The sequence below is a fragment of the Drosophila serrata genome, unplaced genomic scaffold (genome assembly GCF_035046125.1).
Source record: "Drosophila serrata isolate PLE 108 unplaced genomic scaffold, ASM3504612v1 contig_272, whole genome shotgun sequence".
NCBI classification, from domain to species: domain Eukaryota; kingdom Metazoa; phylum Arthropoda; class Insecta; order Diptera; family Drosophilidae; genus Drosophila; species Drosophila serrata.
This window is the reverse complement of record NW_028257170.1, coordinates 10,583,883-10,601,360: the sequence shown is the minus strand read 5'-3', so window position 1 is coordinate 10,601,360 and position 17,478 is coordinate 10,583,883. Positions and strand designations below refer to the sequence as shown.

At 41.0% G+C, this 17,478-nt stretch overlaps 1 protein-coding gene across 8 annotated transcripts in view; it reads right to left on the bottom strand.

Moving 5' to 3' along the window:
* Window positions 1–17,478, bottom strand: part of LOC110189854 (uncharacterized) — a 46,809-nt gene that overhangs the window by 27,797 nt on the left and 1,534 nt on the right. For all 8 annotated transcript variants that reach the window (XR_015271908.1, XR_015271909.1, XM_020960072.2 and 5 more), the window contains exon 2: window positions 14,782–14,957. Coding sequence is in view for 6 of the 8 variants with exons in the window: in XM_020960072.2 (XP_020815731.2) it covers window positions 14,782–14,785 (4 nt within the window). In the remaining 2 variants the exon portion in view is untranslated. The remainder of the gene's footprint in view (window positions 1–14,781; window positions 14,958–17,478) is intronic.

Here is a 17,478-nt window from a genome sequence, read left to right as displayed (position 1 = left end):
TTCCGCAGTTAAGTGATTGGTGAAATGTATTTGCATAATTTTTACAGATTTCTCAATGGCTGTCATGCATAATGCTTGGCAAAGGACCTGCCAGCAGTTGCAATGATAGCCCAGGACCTGCCTGGCATCCCTGGATAACCACCTACGCCAAAGCTGCCCCCTCTGGATGCTTGTCCTCCGCCTATGTATTCCTTCTCCTCCTTGTCCTCGAGTTGGCAAACATGCCAGTTAAGCTCCTCCTTCGGCGGTGATGGAAGTTTTTGCATATGCGAATATTTTATGCAGATTTATGTCAACTTTTTGGGCTACGTGTCCTGCATCCTGGCCACGTGCATTTATTGAATTAGTGTGTGTGACGGTGAGCCTGCCAGCTAGGCAGCAACGGCAGCCAGGCAGCCAGTCAGTGTTGTAAACTGCCCTAAAATGTTGTAAATTTTTCGGGCATCAGCTTGTCCTGACACCGTGGGCCGGAAAATCGAGTGCCGGAGAGGGAAATAAGTACGGGACACGGGCCCAACTGTCAGGCGAACAACAGAAAGTTGTTTGTGCCCTACTCAGAATGGCGCCTCCTTGTGCGCCGCACACACCCCATACACACACCTACACACGCATGTACAACAACAAACATTCATTTGGAATTGTTGTTGCCGATGTCGCCTGTCGCCGAAGCCTGTTTCCTGTCGCGCTGCGACCTATTCCCCAACTCCAGGACTCTCCCGTGTGTCCAACCACTGCCCATTTTTCTCGTATTTTCCTTGGAATACTCTCTAATGAACAAGGGTATGCTGTGTTGACAGTGAGATGATGGCATTTCGGAGTCCATAAAGTGTGAGTTAGCTGTGTCCTTTTTATAGAGTTCTTATATTCTAAAAGAAGTATATGTTTTTCAAGAGAGAAAGATCTATAAGACACCTAAATGTTTATAAATTTTTTAAATATTTTTTAAGGTACAATAAGGTTCAGTTGTACACAAGTATAAGTATTTATAGCTTTCTATAGGTATCTCCTGATCCTACCCCCCTAAACAAAAACTGTTTTTCCTTATACTTTTTTATAATGAAAAGAGAAAACTTATCTCCAACTTTATGATGATTTCCACAAAGAGGAAAGCAAGCGGGAGAAGGCAGGGGGAAAACTTCAAGTTGGAGAACGAGAGAACAAGAACGAGGACGAGAACGGGACTTTTCCTTCTTCAAGTTGTCGCTGCGACTTCTTGTTTGTGTTGTTCGCTGCTTTTCCATTTCCTTTGTGTCCGTGTGTGTGAGCTTTTCACTCCCCCACTTTCCACTGCTCCCTGGCCCCGTCCACTTGCCAAGTCAGCCGAAGACTGAAGTGGGACAACACTTAATTTTGTGTAAGTACTCACTCAGCTCATTAACTGAGCCAAAAAGGAAACTGGGCCTCGTCTCGCACCGGAAAATGCAAATACCGAATTCAAAAGCGGAGCTGCCAACGCAGGGGAAATTAAATTTAAGCGCCCAAAATGGACGAACAAAAAAAGCGACAAGGCAAGGGAAATGGCCAAAGCAATTTCCCAGCTCTGTCTGAGGCGCATCCTCTGGCCAAAATCGGCACAATGGGAATTTCTCAGCAGGATGAGGGTGGGAGAGTCCGTTTAGTTAGCGCCAAGTGGAGCCATCAATCAGCCGAACACACTCACGCACGCACGCACTCAAGCAATCATCGTGCTCGGGAATTGGAGAAGGAGCAGGAGCAGGACCAGGAGCATGAGCAGGAGGAGGAGGAGCATTTGGGAGGTTCCCTCCAGATGCGATCGGTGGCCATAACTCAGCTTGACGCGGCCAGGCAGTTTGTGGTCAGCGGCCAACTGCAGTTACTGCCCCTTGAATTATGGCAATAAAATGGCATCTGAAATTGCGGAAATGCCAAACCATGAATTTCTTCTTTGTAGCCAATGTGGAATGGTACATTTTGGCTGGCGTTTCCCCATTATTCGGCCATCAAATTGTCCAACTATGGATATTGAACTGTCTCCCAGTGGCACTCCTCTTGGATTAATAGTTCGTGACACTTGAGAAGAATGCAAATACCAAATTGTCAGCTTAAATTACAATTTATATCAAAAGTTTTATTAGCAAAAAGATGTTTAGAATGTCGAGAATGGGTCCTCAAGAGTTTCATTCTCTATAGTTTATGGAATAGCATGTTTCTCATGTTTATTGTTCATGAGGGAAACTCAAGAAAATGATCGAAAATATAACTTAAAGCATTGAAAATAAAACGAACTAAAGCAAAACAAATATAATTTTATTTATAAGAATGAATCAAAAGTTTTATTCAAGGATATATATTTTTATTTGATTTAAATGTACTCCAAATATAATAGTAAAAAATCCAATTTCATGATTTAATTGATATTTAGACTAGGTACTTCACATCCTCACAAGTAATGTGTCAAATAAGATGCCAAGGAAATTCAGTTTTCTCCTCTGACTGGCAAACAATTTCCGGAACTCTGGCTGCCAGATAAACAAAATGTGTCAGATACATAAATCCAAGATTCATCTTTTGACGTCACCTGTGCGTTTTCCCACGTCCTTGTGGATTTCAGGTAACTGCAACTGTGAATTTTTCCATCAGGTGTATCAATAGAAAATACTGTAATCTATAATATATAATACCCCGAACTTTGTCTTCACGCAAAACCGAAAGGGAAATGTTTTAATTTAACAAAAGTCGCTGAACTCGACCATCTAGGGTCTTACCTTTCTGAACTCCCTGCTGTTTTTTTCGAGTATATAGTCACCATTCTCTAGGGAGTGTTTTCCACGCAACTTTAAATGCTTTTCATCGCAAGATAAAACCACTTCAAATAATTACAATGCGAAACTACAACGGCGGGAGGGCAGCAAAAATTACAATATGGGAAGCCAGCCGAAACATGAAAAAAGAGAGCATCACAATATAAATATATATATACTTTATATATGCAGATTCAGAGACCGCAGAGCACACATAAATATGTATAAACAAACAAAACCACAATGGCGAAACAACATTTCACTTAAATTAGAAGCGAAAATGGCGGAAAAATAATTCAGAGGAAGTCCCCGTCTGGGAAGCAGAACCACACGATTTCAGACAATAATATCTGTGTCAGCGCTGCCACAACAAAATAACAAAAAACAAAAAGGGAAAAAAGGTAGGAGGCAACAATGGTGAGCCTTGCTCCCTGCTCTCTGCCCCTGCCCCTGGTATAATATCCTGCATCCCAGGCTGGCTCAACCCTTGGCGGCCAGGTAAATGGCGGCTAAGCGCCAGAACTCAAAAACTTAAATCTCCGTGTAATATTTTTCCATAAAGCGGGCCGGGCCAGAGTTGCGAGTCCTGGCCACATATTTAATGCTGAAAGTTGAACTGGCAAGCGGGAGAGGCCGGGGCCAGGTGCTGATAGAACTCATTCGAGTTGCAGGCGAAGTTGGGTGAAAAATGGATGGAGAATGGAGGCTAGGTGGGGATACCTGGAGAGCTGGAGCAACTGGAGTAACTGGAGCATGCAAAGCACATCCGAGTGGTTGCAATGGGACTCCGGGGAGGCTCTGGTGCGACAGGCTTAAAGAGGTCAGCCGGCTGAACAATGCTTAAAACGGACCCAACTGGGCATTCGCTTTCTGGCCAGGAAGCGGCGGTGGCGAGTCACCAGCAAAAGTTGCCCATTCAACCAATTAGCCAGAGATTATTTCATCGATTTTTGCCAAATCCCCTGGCCCTCGAAACACCAAGAGAGCGAAGGTAGGTTACAACTTAAAAGCACAGGGAAAAATAAATGTTTGCTTGCAAATAGAATTTATTCTTTGTACTGCGAGTCAAATAAATAATGTTGTGTAATATTTTGATGATTTTTGGAAATTGTTTAAATTTAAAAACATTTTTTTGATGACCGTATGTAGTTTAACTTTAAAAGTTACATTTATGTATCTTTTTTCCCTTGTGCATAGACCAAACAAAGCCACTTTTGCGTGCGCCCAAGACAAAGCTAAAGCCAAAGCAGCGGGTGATTCTCCATCCAGCTGGGCTGCTCTGCTGCCTTTTGTGCGGTCCAGGATCCAGGATCCAGGATTCACTGCACTGCATGTGTGAGAAAAAACGAATAAGAGAAGCGACACCAGGAGACTACCCAGCAACACCATGACGCCTCCGAAAGCAAGACAATATGCTCGGGGGCTTCATGGATAACTTCGTGGTTTGACAAAGCGACGACGATGACGGCGTTGGCGTCAGCATTGCATGAAAAATGGCACTTGATAAGGTGCCCGAGGAGAAGAACCACGAGCAGGAATGGGAGCAGGAGCAGAAGTAGGAGCAGGAGCAGAAGCTGGAGGAGTCATGCTGCCGAGCAGGAAGTGTGAAGCAGCGGCGTGCATAACAAAATGGAGGAGCAGCCATTGCTGCACAGTGTGTGAGTGTGAGGGAGTTTTGGGAGCTTGCCCCGCGGGCCGCCATTTGTCTGTCCACGACTTCCTTTAACCCTCTTTTTTCCACTGAGCAAATAGCAAAAGGCGCGTAAGGAACCGGCAGGAACTCCTCCTACAGCTCCCCAAAGCTCCTCCAGCATCTCGAGCTCCTCCCGCCCCTTGTGCACCCACTCCTGTGGCTTATGGCCGTAAGTAAGTGGCTCTTGGTTAGTTCGTTTGCGTTGCCACTTCCGCATCACGAGCGCCGTTGTTGTGGCTCCAGTTGCAGTTGCACCGAGTCCCCTGTCCACCCAGTTCGTCCTAATTTGGCCACGTTCCGTTTCCCAATTGGCAAACAGGCGGGCGGACGACCCCCTTAATTCTCGTAATCAACCTAATGGATAATTTCCAGCGGAAGTCGTAATTGTCGCCAGCTGCAACTGTAGTTGTCACTCATAACTGTCAGCGGGCATTAGCCAAAAGTCAGCGGAACGAATCTGGAGCAAACGGATGGACGCCATTGTGTTTCTTATTTATTGTCATCAATCTGCAAATGGAATATGCTTCCATGTTTTTTTGAGAGTTTTGTTTCGGTGTCAAGGGGCCTTGTTCCACATTCCACAGGGTATACTTTTGTTTGAAGAGCTTTTAGGTAAGGACTTTGCCCAGAGGACTAATTCGTTGAGGTTTTACTAATTACTTATGATTACGTTGCTCAAGAGCTTTCTGTGAACTTAAATATATTACTTAATGAGGAAACGTAATTCAATGAATGTGTTTCATTGTGTTTATGTATGCTTATGCTTCTTTAATGTTTATTAATTATTTTAATTACACTGAATTCATTTACTCTGAATGTATTTACTTTAAATTCAGAAGTTATACAAATATATATATATTTTTTATATATAGACATACAAAATTTCTCATTGAATTAAAAAAAATCAAAAATTATCGGTGAAATGTTTAATTTATGAATCACTTTGTGCAATTTATTTATAATAAGAATTTAAATTAATTAAGCATGGATTATATTCGATATATCAAAAACTATCGATTTATGGCAAGTATTTGCAATGTCAAAATATTGCTAATGACCGGCATATCGACACAGAATCGATATACCGATCTCTTATCTGAGCTTAAGGGACTTTACCAATACTTTTAGCTTAAAGAAGGATTGATTGCGACAACTTTAAGCTGCCGTTTAGATTTTTTTTCGACTAGCCGAAAATCAATCTCAGGTTCTCAATCTTGTGACGTTGAGAAAGCTGGTTCAATGCACGACCTTCGAGTGACAAAGTGCCAGAGCAATTTGCAACGTAATGTCACCTTGCTCGCAGGTGAGCTCGTCATTGTGTGTGATGGCCTAATCAAGGACAGCTGGCTGGAGGAAGTCATCTGCAGTGGGGTCTTGATGTTGGGTAGGGGTTGTGTTGGGGTTTCCAAGTTCCAGTTGCAGGCCGTGACTGCACTTCCAATCGCAGCAAATCAGCGCGGAATTACCTCATTGATGAGGGGGGCAGGAAAGAAGGGATGCTGCAGGAAGCCGGGATGAGAAAAATGTAGCATACTTTTCTCAGCTCTTCCCTAAGCACGTTGCAAATTAACTTAATGTTGGATTTTCTCAGGATGCGAAGACGGAGGAGGAGTTGGGTTGCCGGCAAGTTTGCTTGTCTACTTCCGCCCGGCAAAAGTGTCCTTGAGTGCTGCTAATGCCGCTGCAATGGCAAGGAAACGGAAACTGCCGACGAGACAACTCGCACATACACAGAGGTCTAATGGTCCTTGCTCTGGCACTTGGTAACTTTTTTGCTTGTTAAGTTTTTAATAAAATAAGAGATTCCTCATTGCCTAGGAGTGGCTGCACTCCATCCCGTTCATAGATAACTTGCCGCATGAAAACATCAACACAGTGATTGAAGGAAGCACCCCGCCTTCAGGTCTTTGCCAGAAAACGGATATTATAAATTTTCAATTTCACATCCTTGCTCCTGTCTTTCTGTCTGCGCTCTTGGCTTTCAGCCTTTTAGACGGCGTCTTGGGTTCCTGGTTATTTTCGCAGCGCTCTAATGAGTTTTCCCTTATGCCGAAGCGCTTAAAATGAAAATATGTTTGCTTTGTGGCTTCGCATCCCCCCGAATCCCTGGCATCCCTCGACTCCTGGCATCCTTACATTGCAGCACATGCATGGCTCAAGTACCTCGCCACTTTACTTCGTCCTTTATTTTCATTTTTTTTCGCTCTGTGCGATCTGATGAGAGCGTATCCTTGAGTTCTTTTTCGCAGGCTCCTTTGTTTCCGCCTCCTCGCCATGAAAACGGGTAAGGTGCTGGGGCGTGCCAAGAGGGGGAGGAGCTGGATAAAGGCGCGAGGTATGGCCGGGAAAGCGACTGCGGGGGGATTTATGTTCCATTCATTCTGCATATGCTGATTGCTATTTTCTGCATTCCCTTTTAGTTTGCTCTCTTTGTTGTTTGGCGCACTTTGCGAATTATGCCATCGATTTGGGTTGCTATTTCTGACTTTTCCCCGGCAAATGGAAACATTCCAGAAGTGCTCTCCGAAAGTCAAATAAAATTTCAGCGTTGGTGTGGCAAAGAAATAAACTAAAACCCAGAGCAAAGTCATTTTATTATTTAAATTGTGGGTTCTCCCCTTGAAATTGAGTTACGAAATAATTTAAAAAGGCATAATTCAAAGTTTAATGGTAAATACAAAGGAAGTTTGTTTTCTTTTCACCAATTGTGTCACTTATATTTATTTCTTAGAATATTGTCAATGGAATTAAAATATTCTTTTGAATATCAAGTGTTTGGGAATTTATTTATTCGTTTATTCAACAAAATTGGCAACACCATAATCTGTATATACTGAAATATAATTTGATTTTCCTGCAGTTTGTCAGTTTTTGGTTGAAATTTATGAACTTAACACTCATTATTATTTAATTGATAATAGAGATGATTAAAGTGCTGATTTATACTCTCATTTAAAATGGGAAACCAACAATGCTTATTATTTATGAAACCTACAAGCCTAATGGGATTTTCGTTATGGTTTCTTTAACATTTATCACACATTTTTAAAACCGAATGGAACCAGCAAAATGTATATAGCTTATGATAATTAAATACCCCTGAACCGAAAGAAATTCGTTCGTTTTTCCGCTCCTGTAATTTCAATAATTTAAATTGAAAATTGCGAATTGCGAGCAAAAAAATTCCATACCCGCTGCATGGAACATATTCGCATTTCATTTACACTCTTCTTAGTGGGAGCTACGCAAGTTGTATTTAATTTAATTGCGCATAATTTGTATTTTTTTTTAACTGTTGTCGTGACGGGTGACTGCATCTGATAACTTTTCGCATATAGCTTTCTCTCTTTCGGACGGAATATGAATTACTGGGCAGAGGACGAGGACTAGGGGGAAAAAATGTCAACGCGACATGCAACAAACATGGACCGCAACAACTGCAGCTACGGCAACAATGGCGGCGTATGTGCAACTGGTTGAAGGAAAAGCAGGTGGGCGGAAGGGAAAATGGGCGGAAAAGTAGGGATGGGATGGGGGAGAACAGTATAGTTGCAGCTGCCGTTGACACAGATTTAAGCTCACAAAGACACTCGCAGGGACCCGCAGTCGCAGCCGCACGCACACTCACTCGTATGCATATGCAAAAATGTGGCCATAAATAAGCGTTGCATACTTTTAAGCATGCATTAAATGAAATTGTGGGCGTGGCAGGTCGAAATGGGGGTCCTGCAGGGTGGATTTTCGTTTGAAGAGGCTGCTTTCAGACGGCTGCTTTGGCCCAAATCGATTTTGGATAGGCTATTACGGCACATATTACCTAGCACATAGCCCCAGCACTCGAGGCCGCTTCTACGAAAAGTGGAAAACCGGCTCTCGACCAAAATCGATGCGACTTAGCAGTGGCAGAGGTGTTTAGGCAATTCCGTCAGGGCGGGTTGGGGCGATAATGATACGGAATTACCATAGCCTGCTGGCACGACACATCCGCAAAAGGTGCTTTATGGGTGCTTTAACGAAATTCGTTGTTCCAGGGAAGAGACGATCGATTATAGCGAATAAAATGCTTAATATATTTTCTTTATTTTAGAAAGAGCGATAAAGACACGACACATCCGCAAAAGGTGCTTTATGGGTGCTTTAACGAAATTCGTTGTTCCAGGGAAGAGACGATCGATTATAGCGAATAAAATGCTTAATATATTTTCTTTATTTTAGAAAGAGCGATAAAGACAGCTACAAACAAAATAAAAGGAATTCGGTACACAAATATCATTGCATACTTTTAGACACCTCTTTAATGGTTTTAGAAACTGTAATGATTTCTGGGGCCCTGTAGATAATCTGTACTTTTATGCTTTTATACTTAAATACACAATTTTCAAGTGATTATTACCGCAACTAAACATCTGTAAAACTTGTACAAATTAACATGAAAAATAATTAAATATTTACCCCCATTTTGCCTGTTAAAGACATCTCTCGAGCGGAGCTTCCGACTCTATTTTCAACATTTTGGCCAACATTTTAACGGCAATCAGCAGGGCAAACACAATTTGGCAAAAGAGTTTTCCCAGCAGTGCAGCGTCTCATTACGAACTGCAGTTCCCGGTCTCCAACCTCCATCCACGAAGACCAACGTCCAAAGCCATCCAACTCCTCCACCCCAAAAAGAAAAAACCTGCTGCAGTGCATCTGCTGCCACTCGAGGCGTGCGAAAGTTGAATTTTAATTTAAATGTGACCAACTTTATGACTCCGGAATGAGTTCAGCACGAGAAGCTCGAGTTGAGGCAATGATGTTGGCAGGAAAGTCCTTCTGTCCAAGGAAAACCACACAAACAAACTGGGAAACACGTATGCAAATTATTCAGTTCTTAGAGATGGGAGAAAAATAAATATATATGTATATGTTTATGACTAAGAAATTTTGTCTGGTAAATTACTGTATTTAAAATGTAAAAAGTAAATAATTTAATTTTTACCTAAAAAGAGGAATGGTTTTTCTATTGTGTTATATTATAGTGTTATTTAAATATTTATTTTTTTTTATATCCTATCAAATTTCGCCTGTCCATTGCACTTCTCTGTAATTCAAACCCTCTTACTCCAACATTACTTTGCATAGCATATATTTCCGGTTGCTGATTTCGATTTAAATGCAGTTGTGCTCCTCTCATTGAATTTCATTTGGAATAAAATTCCACTATTCGATTGTAAATTCAGTGGAGCTTATTTTATAACCGAATAAATAAATATTTCTGTAGCTGCTTCTGTTTCTGTTGCGGGGCCTCGTGTAATCATAAATAAAAGCAAATTGTTTTGTGGCTATAAAAACCCTGGCAGATTTCCCGCTCTCTCTCTGTGAAAAACTTGTTTATTTGCGGGACCCTCTGTATTTGTATCTGTTTATGTGTGTTTGTGGGTGTGTTTGGATATTTGTGTTTACTTTTGTGTTTAAAAGAAAATTTCTCTCATTGCCAGTTTGTTGTTTTTCGCTTCTTTGTGGTGCGTAATGGGGCATCTGGTGCAGGGGATTTGTGAGCGGAGAATGGGGCAGGTCCTGGAGCTTTATTAGAGCCAGTTCGCTGCTAAAGAAACGTGCCAGGGCAATCCGACAGGATATATGTAATAAGGATATGGTCGCCATTAACACAACGTCTTTTCCTTTACGTCGAGGGTAGGGCAAATCCTCCGGCATATAAAAATAAACACATAACACAGAGGACAAAAGGAGCCGATGAAGCTGGCAAAGACGCCATTTGCGTATGCCTGCCATAATTCATATACAACAGCCCAAACGAACTAGGACAAAACACAAATGCACTTGAAGAAATTCGGTGGTAATTTGGATGATTTGTATCATCTTTCATATAAGTAACTACATACATGTTCCTAGAACAAATTTGTAGGAATTATGAGGAGAATATGTTTTATTATATTATGACTTTAATTCTTTATAACTATTTAGAATATTAGTATTAATATTATTACCTCATTTTTGTAATAAATTAACTGACAGTTAGATCTTGAATTCCCTCTCTGAATGGGTAGGTATTTATATTAAGAATAAAAAAATTTGACACTAAATATTCGTTAAATTTAGTTAGGTCCCTAGACTATTTTGCAGTGCATGCAGACACAGGGCACACGCTCACATAAATAGAACAATTAAATTGAAATTGCCAGGCATATATATATGTACTAAACAGAGAAAACGACAATGAGACGAACGACAAGGAAACGTATCCAGAACTCGTTTATGACACAATAATAATTCGAAGACATTTGTATAAATTTGCAATTGCATTTTATTGGCCTTCGTCCTTCCCTTTGAGTCATAATATTTGCATATGTATGTATATGTGTGGGGTGTGTGTCTTACGGGGGTGTGTGTGTGCGTGTGTGTTTGGCATACATAATGTGCGTATTTCTGGCTGGTTGCGTATACGCAACGTGGCAAATGGAGAAATCAATGCAATCAGTTCGAGAAATTGACCAAATATTGTTGCCAACACAAAGGCCTTTCGCCTGATCAATTCATTAAATTATGTTAAATACACTATGGGTACGAGATACCAGCTTGATTTCCCAAAATGTAGTATGTGTGGCATCTCGTCCAAACTTGATTCCATTCTCATATACAATTTCAATTCCATTTGGCAACCACAAATTATCATCAGCTGGCGGGGCTTTAAACCAAAAAACAAAAACAAAATGTTGACAATGCAGAGACAGCGGCAAAGCAACACCAATTTCATTGACACACTTTTCCGCATTTTCTTCTTGAGGGGGAAAAACAAGAGAAAATGTCGACTGGCAAAATCGATGGCCTGAAAAAGGCGTTCGAGAATAAAGCAAAATAAAAACCGAAAGCAAAGTCGCAGTAAATCGCCCAGAATTCGTCCCCCCCGGTCCGGTCCCGCATTTGTGCCGGTTTTCCCTGATTTCCCTGATTTTCCCCGATCAACCGAGACCCAAATCCCTTCTGCGCCCCATCCCACGGATCTGTGGCAGTTGTACGTGTCATTTGGCTGCAGTTTTATTTGCTCGTCCATAATGCAAGTTTATGTTTATGGCCCGGGCTCTCGCTTTTCCCGCAGTCCCAGCTGCAGGAGCCCCTGACTCTGAAGCCATTGAAGTTAGCTGATCTTGCACTCGACTAAGCAGAAAACACACAACACACAAAACCGGGCAAAAAACAACAAAAACACAATCGGGACAGGAAAAGCAAGAGAATTTTCCAGAGTGAAGTTTGGCTTACCCTGAAAAGCCGGGAAATGGATTTTGCATAAATTACTTGCCTGGCTTGAATTAAAATAATGCAATCGATTGTATTAAAAATGTATATACAACTATTTATGCATATCCGGGCGAGAGGCAGGGAGTTTTCCGGTCTTAAATGTAATTTAAAATTTTAATTTTATTTTATTTATTTATATTCTAAGCATTTTAAAGTCATGAAAGGCAAGAAATAACAGGTAAGATTAAAATAAATTGCATTTCAGCAACCAAGAAGAGGTGTGAAAAATTCCCTAGAATTCTTTCTTTCTCCTCGGAGTAATGATAACGTTTTGTCTAGCTTTCTAATCCTTTTTAAACAAAACCAAGGAATCCTGCTAATACCCTTTCACTGGACGAGAACTCTCTCCCGCTGACCCTAATCGCTGGCACATGACGTCGCAGCGACGACTTTCCCGAGGCAGCAAATTGTTAAAAATAGATTTTGCAGGGCAGCTCTGTAATCTACGAGAAGCTCCTGCTACAGCTCCTGCTCCTTCTCTGGCTCCTCTTCCGAAGCCAGGACATGGACTTGGGCACGTTTCCATTGCGCTGCCGAGCAATGAAATGTTCTAATGCCATTTGCAAGTGGAACGGAAGACAGAGGGGCATTTTCACAGGCTCAATGCTGGCTGCTGGCTGCTGAATGTTGCCTTTTCGGCTTGCAGACAGACGGGCGACATTTTTTTCGGGCCAAAATAAAAATGGAAAGTTGGCATAAAAAGTAAACAGCAGATGGGAGAGGTAACTAAACGGAAAGCAAAAGCCAATGCTGCACAAAAAGGCGCCAAGGAAGGAAAAACACTGCCATCCAGCGAAACTGCAGCTGGAGGAGAATGGGCAGAAGTTGCTAAATCAGGTCAGGGATTTGGATGGCGGTGAATGCTCCTCTCGGCTCTTGGTGTTGCTTTGTTGCTGCCTGGCTGCCCATGCCCATTTGTTTCCCTCTCTATTTTCCTATTGGCTTTCTTTTGCTTTTTGCGGTGCAGGCGAGTAAAAAGTGAAATTGAAATTACGTATACGCCGTGGTGCTCCCGATTCGGGCATTAATTTAATTACAGCCAGAGCGGAGAGACAAACAACAAATTGAACTGAAAAGCCGGCCAAATGAGTGCGGCACATATTCAAGTCTCTTTATGCTTTGTGTGTCACTGGAGCAGTCAGTTGGCAGTTGGCTAAAAGGGGGGTTTCCCGGGGTTGGGCGTTGGGTATTTGCCCGACAACCGCAAGCTGCATTTTTAATTGCGCACACGTGCGCGGCAGCCCCGGGAAAACTCAAGGAGGGGCACACACATAGCGTACAGGAGTGGCAGCAATAGCAGCTGGGAAAAGCCGCTCCAGCTGCAAAAGCTGGCCGGAGGATGCGGCAGCTCTACTTGAACTCATTCGGCGTGGAAATTATGGCACGCTCAAGTTGATTTTGACAGGCAGAAGGCAGCGAGCAGCTAGTATTCCCAGCACAAACTCAAATGCAAACACATACACACACACACAGCTGCACGCATCCTTGAATCCTGCAAAGTTTTGCACAAATGTTCGGCACGTTCTGCGGCCTCAGCTTGGTCTGCCGGGTCCTGATCCTCTTCGCCTGCACATAAAATAATTTGTATGATTTGCTATCGTCTCTGTCCCCAATTTTATATTCACCCCCTTTTAGTGAATGAAGTTTTTGATTAGAAAGAGGAATCACATAGGTAAGAGTTTTTACTGGGGTAAATGTCAACGAATACGATTTAATTTTTCCGTAAAATAGAGCATTCATTTTAATGAAATATACATTCATTCTAAAAAGTTCTTATAAAATTTTACTTATTGTTAGTGTTTGAAATTTCTAAGAAACAAAGTTTCTGTTTGCTGAAACCAAAATCGATGTTACTTTTTTCTGTGTGCCATTGGGTGTCGAACTTGCAAATGGCAGAGCGGCTTCTGGCTCCTGTCTCCTGGCTTTTGGCTCCTGGCTAGCTCTTAATTGATATGCAATAAACATTGGCCACCGCACGGCAGTCGGGTGGTGGTGTCGGAGTTGAGCTCTGAGGAGTTTGACTGGCAGACAAAAGCTGGCACAACTCTGACAAGTAAATCCGGGCAGGACTCCGTTTCGCCCGCACTTGCCATTTTCTCGGCTTCTGTTTTGTTTCCTCTCCGACGCTCCCGTTTCCGCTTCCGCCTTGTCCTGCCCCGCGCCTGTCAAGGATCCAACTTTAATGCGCTTAGGTCTTCGTCTTTGTCTCAGTCTCAGTCTCAGTTTGTTTCTGTTTCTGTTTCTGGCCTGTTTCAGTTTGTATCCTTCACAGTCCCGTCCGGTGTTCAATGTGCAGCATTTAAGAAAATTGAATTACATTGTATTTTGGTAAATTTAGCAAAAAGTGTTGCTTCCTAATTGAGTCTGTGCGGCTGAGGCTTGCAAGAGCTTGAGGTACACGCATTGAGAATTGTGTAACAAGCACATTAGCCCATAATTGAATAAGCGTCTTGATGAACGAACTTTAATTGCTGATTTGGCAGACAATTGTTTAACCAGATATTTGTCAGTAGGTCTCTTCCATGAATCTCCATGAATCAATAATCCGTCAGTAATGAAATTCTCTGGGTCTCCTCAAAAACAGGTTACTTGTTTCAATCTGTCTAGATAAAGTATCTGGCAAACAAAGACTTTCAATTAAGGTCTTTCAAGCACTAATTTACTATTTACATAAACAATGCACTCTTAAGTGGGGGAAAGAACGAGCTGAATGGGGGAGAATCAGCCAACTTAAGTACCTTTCCAAGCTGGGAAGTCTGTTGAAATAGATGTAACTGGCAAGGAGAGGTAAAATGTAACCAAAAATACTTGTTAGAGCAAATGTTATATATATATAATAATTAAGAAATGAGTTTCACAAAAGTAAATATATTGAAAGTTGAATTCAACTACAAAACATCTGAAGTATGCTATATAAAATCTTCAAACATACATCTAACCCATCTCTTAAGTTAACATAAACTATTGTTTATGAAGGTATAAGGTATTTTATATACTATATTCTGCAAATTTGTATGGTTTACTTACTCATATTAATAGACGCAACAATGCTGGCTGTCGAATTGGCTGCCTTAATGGATTGGCTTTGGTTGGATTTTATCACGTATACGCCTAGTCGCGCATTTTGGTTAGCACCGAAATTGAATGGATGAACTTAATAGTAATATAATTCACAGTTTTATTTGAAGTTTGCGTTTCGAATGCTGAATTACACACAAAACATATAAAACAGATAAAACACAAATTTGTTATTGCCGCCAGGATAAACACACACAGGGCAGAGACACATGCCATCTGCTGCTGTTTTAGGTGTAGTTGTGTTTTGTATTCCCACGCTGGGACCTAGGAATTTGTCGCTGCTTTTGATTGCCTTTTAAATGTGCATATTTAATTTGTTTATTTATCGGATTGACCAGTGCTTCGGCAAAGAGAATGGCACTCGGAATAGGCACACAGATGAACGCACACAGCCTCAATGCAATTTAGGTTTTAATTTTAATTTATTTATGGCATTTATTTAAATTCTACCAAAAATATTTGCCTCCGTCCAATTTTTATTCGAGCGCCATTTTGGCTTTGTTGCGATAATTTATGCAAATTATTTTCGAATTTCCCATGTCTGCTCAATGGGCCAATTCGGCATTTCCCTCCGGCTACCATTCTCGCAATTCATTATTGATTGGCAGAAGTTGTGTCGAATGGATAAACTTTGACTGAATGGAATGAATCAACTGAAATTGAATTAAATTTCAATGATAATTCCTGTATAACAACTTTGGAAGCCTTGAGGAAATTTGGGGGGTGCTCAATTTATGTTTTGTAATATTTAATGGCTGTAAAAAGGAAAATACATATAAATGCATGACAAAGGATATTACAGGCTCACGAACGAAAGTACATAACATAACCAATGTATTCACATTGAGCCTCTTAATTAATCCCTTTAATTATTTGAAAATGCGAAAACTTGAATACAAATTTTGATCCCCATTAAAGTTTGATTACAGCCTGCATATTTATACATATATATTATATATTGAAGGAAGGTTTAATAATTCCCACAAAGTTGTTGTTTTGAGGTAGAGGTTTGTTATATTCCCCTTTTAACTGACGCTGCTTTGTAAATGGAATTCGTTTGCAATTAATAAATCGCTGTCTTGGTTCTTACGGAATTTATGCAGGGCACAATAAATATTATCGCTTGTGCCCGTAATTCCCGGTTCTCTGCCACTAAAGAGATTAATACAAAACGGTTGATTAAATTTTTATGGCCACAGTTTATTTATATACACCGCGTCGGCATTATCATTTTTCCACTAGTTATTAACTACTTCTGCCAGTGGAAAAGAAACTGCCAATTAAAGACCAAGTCACCATGATGCGAGTTTCCCGACTTTTAATTATCCTCTTTGCTCTACGGAAATGTAGGAAACTTTTCCAAGCAAAAAATTCACAAGTATGTTTAACTTTTAGTTGTTATCTGTTCAAGCATATAGCTGTGAAAAAGTTTATGATAATCCTTAAAGTTTGTGATTAATCTAGTTTTTTTTGCCTAGATTATAAAATTAAATTATGCCAGTCTAAAAATTATAATAAGTACGGAATCATCGTTAAAATTGCAAAACATGTTTCATTAAAAAAATAAACAAAATAAATAACTTGATTTATGTCGTGCCAATAATATTATTTAAAATTATTTAATTGCAACTTAAAGTATCTATACAAATAAATAACGAAAAACATTAAAAAAAATGTATTTTGGATAGCAAAAATAGAAGAGAAATATATTTTCAAATAATGATACTAATTATAATCTGAGCTGTACAAATCCCACCCCTAATATTTCTCTAAAAACGTAATAAAATATTCTCAAACGAAAAGGAAAAGGATCTCTCAATAAATATACCCTCCAACTAGTGCGATACCCTCGTCAGAAAGTCCAAATGTCATTTTAATTAAAAATAAAAATGGCCGCTTCAATAACTCTCGATTTGTTAATGAAAATGGCAGCCGGAATAATTATATTACCGCCATTCAGATTGGCCACGTTCCAGTGAACCGGATTGTGGGTCTGGTCAGGCTGCCCAATTTGAGTTTTGTTCAATTTAAAATAATTAAAATGCCGCATATAAGCCTCGGACGAAATCCTTTTGCAAGTTGGCGAACTTTTCGGACCGCAGATATTATAATGCTCATGCCCCTTGATTTCCCGTCCGATTTTCGTGCCCCTTCCTCAAAATTTGGAGGCACTTGAGCGTTGCTAAGCAAGATTTATGAGTCGCCTGAGGGGAGGCGTGGCATTGGCATAGCCCTTGGTCCATGGTCCATGGCCCATGGCCTCTACACTGGTTATTTATTTTTTTTTGTTTCTTTTTCGGTATTTGCCAAGGTCTTTCGCTTTGTTTGCCATCTTTTGCGGCCTCCGAGAAGTTTTCAACTGGCCTTGCGACCGCTCTCTGTCCCCCCTGCAGCCGTCGTGCTCATCTGTGAGGTTTGTGGCATTTAAATAATTTAAAACATTTGAGCATTTTGGGGCAATTTGGTTAATGGGCTGTGGAGGGAAAGGGTTCGACTCTAAAGTCCCAAAGCACAAGCTCGTAAATAACGCCGAGCACCCGATAACGATTGGGCTGTCTCAGCTGCCTCTTAATGTGCACTATCAGGATAAGGATATCGAGGGAATTCGCCAAATAAGGGTGAACTTGGGGAGAAAATCGGAGGAAA